Source organism: Amphiura filiformis, chromosome 11 (assembly GCF_039555335.1).
Source record: "Amphiura filiformis chromosome 11, Afil_fr2py, whole genome shotgun sequence".
In the NCBI taxonomy this organism is placed as follows: domain Eukaryota; kingdom Metazoa; phylum Echinodermata; class Ophiuroidea; order Amphilepidida; family Amphiuridae; genus Amphiura; species Amphiura filiformis.
Window position 1 is genome coordinate 2,523,348 of NC_092638.1, and position 6,978 is coordinate 2,530,325.

The following is a 6,978-nucleotide window of genomic DNA, read 5'->3' on the forward strand; positions in this document are numbered from 1 at the left end:
TACTACACCCTTTGATAAATTTGTGACTATTTTTGTATTTTTCTCAAACTATAATAACACACTGGTAACAAAAGTTATGTATAATATAGGGGCAAGGAATCCATATACAGTTACTACACCGGAATTTTAGTGACTCAAGTCAAGCGGTACATTATTTATGATAAGAAAAGAGCTAGAATGCACCTCATTTCTTAACTAATATAATATGAATCACTTGTCTTGAATCACTGAAATTTCGGTGAAGTAATTGGATTTCCTGCCCTTATAATATACATAACTTTTGTTACCAGTGTGTAGTTATTTTTTGAGAAAAATGCAAAAATAGTCACAACATTTATCAGCGGGTGTAGTACAACCTCATCAGGATAACATACATTTAATTACCGTGCTGTGAACATGTGGAATAATCTACCAGCAGATTTTAGATTAGAAGTTTCATCCATGAATATTTCAAACAGAATCTTTTCAAACAAGTTTCTTGTGTAGCTTTCATTTCACCAGTGTATTTTATTACACGATTTCTTCTGTTTAATCAATGTTATAATTAAATATCAAATACTTTTTTACATCCCCCTTTTTATGGTCCTTCATGTCCTAAAATAGAAACCAAAAATGTATGTTATTTATTAACTCATTAACTAAAAATGACCGTTTAGGGTTATTACTCACTAGAGTCATAGTGTTATACCCAAACTATAAAGTGCGCAAATTTTGTTGATCTGAAGCCTGAGAGTACACAATTGAATACTTAACATTCATGCTAGCAGAGCGCGCGAAAAAAATTGGAATGCGCATGCCTTGACGTACAAAATACCCCGGAATTTAACCTTAAAATATTCGGAAATATTATCTGTCGACTGCAGATCATAGCCTTCTTTCATGTTTTCAATGATAACAAGTAAATAAAAAAGAAAATCATAAATCAATTTTGTCTTATACATGTACATCATTTTTATATATCGTGCGTAGTTGTTAAAGACTGAACGGATATATACCAATCTCACCCATACGTGCGCTGATGTCATATTTTACGAGTACAGAAACAATAAGTTTCGCAAAAACTTCAATGCCGTTTTGCAAATACGCCATTATGTGATATGGCCACGATAGGCCAATGCATTCTAACCTCCACACTCAGGTTACGGTATTGTCTTAAATATAATTAGCCTCAAAGGCACCAGATGTGTCAAAATTATTAACGGCTCCATCAGCAATTCTTAATACGAGTAAGGCGGCGGCAGTAAATATCACAAGTAGTCCAGTGACTAAAGCGGCAATAGACCAACATTTCGCTGAACGAGATGCTTCCTCGGCTCCTGCTGTATCGCCAGATGCTAACCTAGTGCGAACCTACAAAAATAATGAGAAAAGAATCATCATTATCATCATCATTATTGTCATCACAATCATCATCATCATCATCATCATCATCATCATCATCATCATCATCATCATCATCATTCCTCAAGGGTCAATATTGAGGCCGTTGTTATTTATCTTGTACATCAATGACATTATTTATACTTCATCAATTTTGGATTTCGTACTTTTTGCTGACGATACTACTATCCTTTTTTCACATAAAAATTAACTCCAAAGTAAATCTGATCAATTCCGAATTAAAGGAAGTTACAAATTGGTTTTCGAGCTAATAAGCTCTCGCTGAATGCGAGCAAAACAAACTATATGGTACTTGGAACTCAACACCAAACAAATAGACAATTTGAAGCACTAAATATTGAACTGGATGGAACAAGCTTAACCATGTTAACACGAGTAAATAAAACCAAATTTCCTGGAGTTCAAATTGATGAAAACTTAACATGGAAGGACCAAATAGGGGGAGTTTCAATGACAATATCCAGAAATATTGGAATTATTAATAAACTGAAACATTTTGTACCAAGACATGAATTGTATACCCTTTATTGTACACTTGTTCTACCATATGTAAACTATGGCATTATAGCGTGGGGAACGCATGTAAAACACATTTGGGTCGAATTTTTAAACTTCAAAAACGTGCTGTTAGGAATATATGTAAAACTAGTTTTAGGCACCATATAGCAGACCATAATTCATTGATCTAAATTGAATGTATATGAATCTTATAAATTGGAACTTGGTGTACTTATGTACAAACATATTAATGATGACTTGCCAAACATATTAAGGAATACTTTTGTAAAAGACATGAAATTCATAGCCACAAAACTAGGAAAAACGATGATTATGATATTCAGAAAAGAAAAACAAACTTTGCGAGTAAAGGTGTCAGGACATCAGGGACTTCCTTTTGGAATGACCTTCCTCTCGAATTAAAAAATGCTATGGATGTTAAAACTTTCAGACATCAATTTAAGAAATATTTATTGAATCAAACTTGGTTGTAATTTCATGTACATGCTTCTTTAGAGCGATTAATGTCTTACTTTATCTACAAATTTTGTATGCTAATTCTATATTTATACATTAATGCTTATGTCATTTCAATGGTGTTATATTCATTGTGGTGACATAAACATTATTTAAATCTTGTTTGTTTATATTATGTTTTAGGGAATGATCACTTCTGGCCTTCATGGCCTTTTGATCATCTCCTGCATGTCATTTTACTCGAATTTTTTGTCTTTTCGTGTTTTTTTTAATATATACAGGGTGTCCCAGAAAAAATGACCGGGCAAATGAAGTTGGACGTAAGTCGCAAAATACACATTAAAATTCAAAAATCTAAAAATTAACGTGTAGCCCATCTTATTCTGCATCTTATACGCTAATTTTACTGGAATCGGTTGACCGATTGCGAAGAAATGAGCGATTACATAACGCATGCGTCAATTCACTTCATTCCAAGTTTGAAAGAAAGATCATTCAACACAATGCGAACAAGTGGTTAACTATCAATGGGCTTCATATTTTGTTCAGTGAAATCCTTTTCATTTTTGTTTTTCAATAATCTGTTTCTTGCAAAACATTTAATTAGGTTTTGTTCAAATTTAAAAACCTGCACGATATTGAAAATCAAAGTTGCATGTAAGATGATGCTCGGTACTTGTAAATTTCTTTTTTCGTTAATTTTGATATAAATGTTGCAAAAAGAATTATTGCATATAGAATTCCATGTGGCTTAAAAACTTTCTCACACACATTAATGTTTTAGGAATATTTCCAAGAAATTGTAATGCAAGTTCTAACTGCAACATTAAAGTTGCATGATATTCAAATTACACGTAAAACATTTGTTCACAGTCATTCTTGGCTCAAATGTTCTTTTAAAATATAACATATTTGCACAACGTAAAGAATTAAAGTTGAAAACAAATTGCAGAAATCACAGTTTTCTCGGACAATATGTTATTCATCTTCAGTGAAAGCATGAATAACATAACACCGTCGGATTATAAAATAGATAATGTGGACTAAATTGAATGAGATACACAAACTTTAAGAAGCGGTGAGCGAGTATGAATAAGCGCCTGTTGATCAAACTTGGAATGAACTGCATTTATGCGCGTATTATGTAATAGTTAATTTCTTCGCAACCATTCAACCGAATCAAATAAAACTTTTGTATGTGATGCACAATAAAATAGGCTATGCGTTACAATTTAAATTTGTTGATTTTGATGTCTAGTTCTTGACTTACGTTCAATTTTATTCACTCGGTAATTTTTTCTGGGACACCCTGTATTCTTGCTTGTTGTTTAATGTTGTTGTTAATGTAGATGATGTGGAAAATAAAGACTTATTATCATCATCATCATCATCATCATCATTTTCATCATCATCATCATCATCATCATTATCATCGTCAACATCATCGTTGGCACCATCATCATTTTCATTAGTCATCATCATTATCGTCAACACATTATCATCATCATCATCATCATCATCATCATCATCATTATCATCGTCATCGTCATTATCATCACTACATCTTCAACATCATCGTCGGCACCATTTTCATCTTTTTCATCATCATTTATCATCATTTTAACTAATCATCATCGTCTTCGTCATCGTTGTAGTCGTCATCATCACCCTTATCGTCATCGTTTCAGACATTTAATCCATTCTCATACAGCCGTACTTACCCATGTTGATTTGACAATCGCTACAATTCCCAACGGCAGACAGCAACAAATCGTTACGAAAATCGCACAACACATGTAATCGTTAGGTTGAGTATATTGTTTCTGAAAAACAAACAAACAATGAAGCATAATAATTTGTTATCTCCACAACCTCGTACTCACGCAGTCTCACTTACATTTTTTTAAAAATATTTTCGCTTAGATAAAAAAGGATATTTTGCTAAGATGGAAATTATTGCAACATGTACGGTAATAAGAAACACCCTCCCTGTATAAAAGATGAATAAATTAATAAAAATGTATTTACATTTATTTGCTCGTTTGATCCTAGTTTATCTCGAGAATATTTGACTTAATTGAAAGTTCTGTATAATAATTTTAAAAATATCAACTTGCATTGAAGTGCTGTTTTGATACTTACAGGGTTGTATTGAACACCTTTTCCTTGCTGTCGATAACTTTGCTGTGGATTTCCCTGCTGCAGATATCCTTGCTGAAGTGGAAAGCCCTGTCCTATCTGATAACCTATGTGAGAACAAAAGCCAAGCATAAGAAAATATTTGATTTAAGGGTTCTGTAACCCAACTTTGCACAGTATTTCTTATGGGACCTGAGAGCACATCAGACACACCAAATGTCATTCTGAATACAGTGAATACGAGGAATGTCCTGATGATATCAAATAAGCTTGATTTTTTCAAAATACTATCACAAATGTGAAAAATTAATTTTTTTTTTACATTTAACAGTCCTCGAAATTGAACTTTATACATCTAATGATTATTTACTTAAAGTGTAGGAGCCTGAGCTAGGATGAAAAGCCAACCATTATATGAAAATGATCTAAAAATTTAGGATTTTTGGGAAACTTGTAAATCTTCAATACAAAGGGTCAACATTTCAATACGATGGTCGGCTTTTCACCCCAGATATTTACGCTTTAAGTACAAAGCATTGGACTTATAAAGTCTACATTGTTTACTTCGAGGACTGTTAAATGACAAAATGTTAATTTTTAATAATTTGCCATTAAGTGTTGTAAATAAAGTTTCGTAAATTAAGTTTTGTAACGTAAGTGTGTATTATTACAAAAAATACACTTGTGTATTTGTGTGCTTTCCTACAAGCTTCTGCTTTGTAGGAATTATATATTGTACTTATGTTACATGTTGATAATCCGGCACTATGTCCTCTACAGCTTGCCACGTTTATGTACCAATTCCACAATAATCTTCTCCCACCAGACCTTCTGCATGACAATTTCTTTAACATTAGCACCTTAAACAAAACACCCCTACGACACCAGACATGCACAGGACACCTATATTACTCCCACGAAAACAATTTTGGCTAGTAATACAATGAAATCCCAGGGACCTGAACTGTGGAATGAACTTCATCATGCTATCAAAATTCACCATCCTGTGCATCCTTCAAATCTAAAATCAAGAAAAACATATTAATCAGTAGCTACATTTCTAGTTAACTCTCTCTCTCTCTCTCTCTCTTTCTCTCTCTCTCTCTCCCCCTCTCTCTCCCTTTCTCTCTGTTTCTCTCCCTCTTATTGTCGGATCATCGATTTGTTTCTATGTTATTCTGTAATAAATTAAAGAGATCCCTGCACCCCACGCTCCACGTTTAGCAGGGACCTCGTCATTCAATATCCATCATTTTTTCATGTATTAGACATATAACTATTTGATTTGTAAATGTAATATTTATTGTAGGCCTATACCTACATTATTATGTAATTACGATATATATATACTATAAAAAATATGAATTTTTACTGTATACATGCATATTCATGTTTATATCTCATTTATACTTAAAATTAAATTATATGCTGATACCTACATTTAATTTGTATAATGTAAGATTTATTGCAGGCCTACACCTACATTCACATATAATTACGCTGTTATATTGACTTAATCTATTGATGATACTAGTTGTATAATGTTATTTATGTGTACAACTTGTATTAATTTTTGCATTTAATAATTAATTGCTATTATAAATAATCTTGCTATTTACTGTTACTACAATTGTTTTGTAATATATATATTTTTATGTTTATATTGTATTTGATGATATTGCTTCATGAATTAATATGAATCAATGAATGAAATATTTATTATATCACGAACCAAACTAAATGTGGAAAAATACATGACACAGGTTATGAGTGTGTTCATACCTTAACTGCAATGACTTCCGCCAATATAAAATATTAAGATTAAAAACATTATATACAAATTCAAACAATATATAAGTAAACTATTACGCCTGCTTATAATATAGGTCTAAATGTTTTCGCTAACATACCATTATCCTGTTTTTGGTCCATGTTTCGGCAGAAATAGAAGGAAATACATTCAATAAACGGATTGATATTATTTCAGACTCTTATATGCCAAACCCCTTTCAGTATACTATGTGCGCGGCTCTGTATTATGTATTACGTGCATGCTAGCTTTATAGGTAGGTAATTACGAGACATCCGGATATGTATTATTAGTTTGCCAAGGAGCTCATATATGCCACGTCATAGCGTCCCGTAATAAACTTTTTAGGCTTCTTGTGAGAAACACGCCATCTCGCGATGACCTCATGGCATGTGCATGAACCAATCAAAACCCAGCTACTATCCAACCTGAAAAAGGACGTGCGCTTGATGTGAAAAGGGATAAAGTCAATACTTGATTCTGAGAATGTGTACGCATGGTGGTGATTGTATTAAAGTATAATATAAAACGCCGTCGCAAATTCGACGTTGCCAACATTTAGATCAGATAGGATCTTGGATTTAATAAAGTTCAAAGTTCATACAAGGTAAAATCGTTCGACAATCCAGGGGGGGGCAAGATCGACTGAATTC

General features: G+C 32.6%; 1 protein-coding gene across 1 annotated transcript; it reads right to left on the reverse strand.

Annotated features, from left to right (window-relative positions):
• Nucleotides 1-1,143: 1,143 nt before the first annotated feature.
• LOC140164215 (proline-rich transmembrane protein 1-like) lies at nucleotides 1,144-6,590 on the reverse strand. The gene is made up of 4 exons (XM_072187460.1): nucleotides 6,426-6,590; nucleotides 4,519-4,622; nucleotides 4,098-4,199; nucleotides 1,144-1,350 (listed from the first exon to the last, which is right to left on the reverse strand). The coding sequence occupies exons 1-4, from the start codon at nucleotides 6,445-6,447 to the stop codon at nucleotides 1,153-1,155; spliced, it is 426 nt and encodes a 141-aa protein (XP_072043561.1). The 5' UTR covers nucleotides 6,448-6,590; the 3' UTR covers nucleotides 1,144-1,152.
• Between the last annotated feature and the right edge of the window lie 388 nt (nucleotides 6,591-6,978).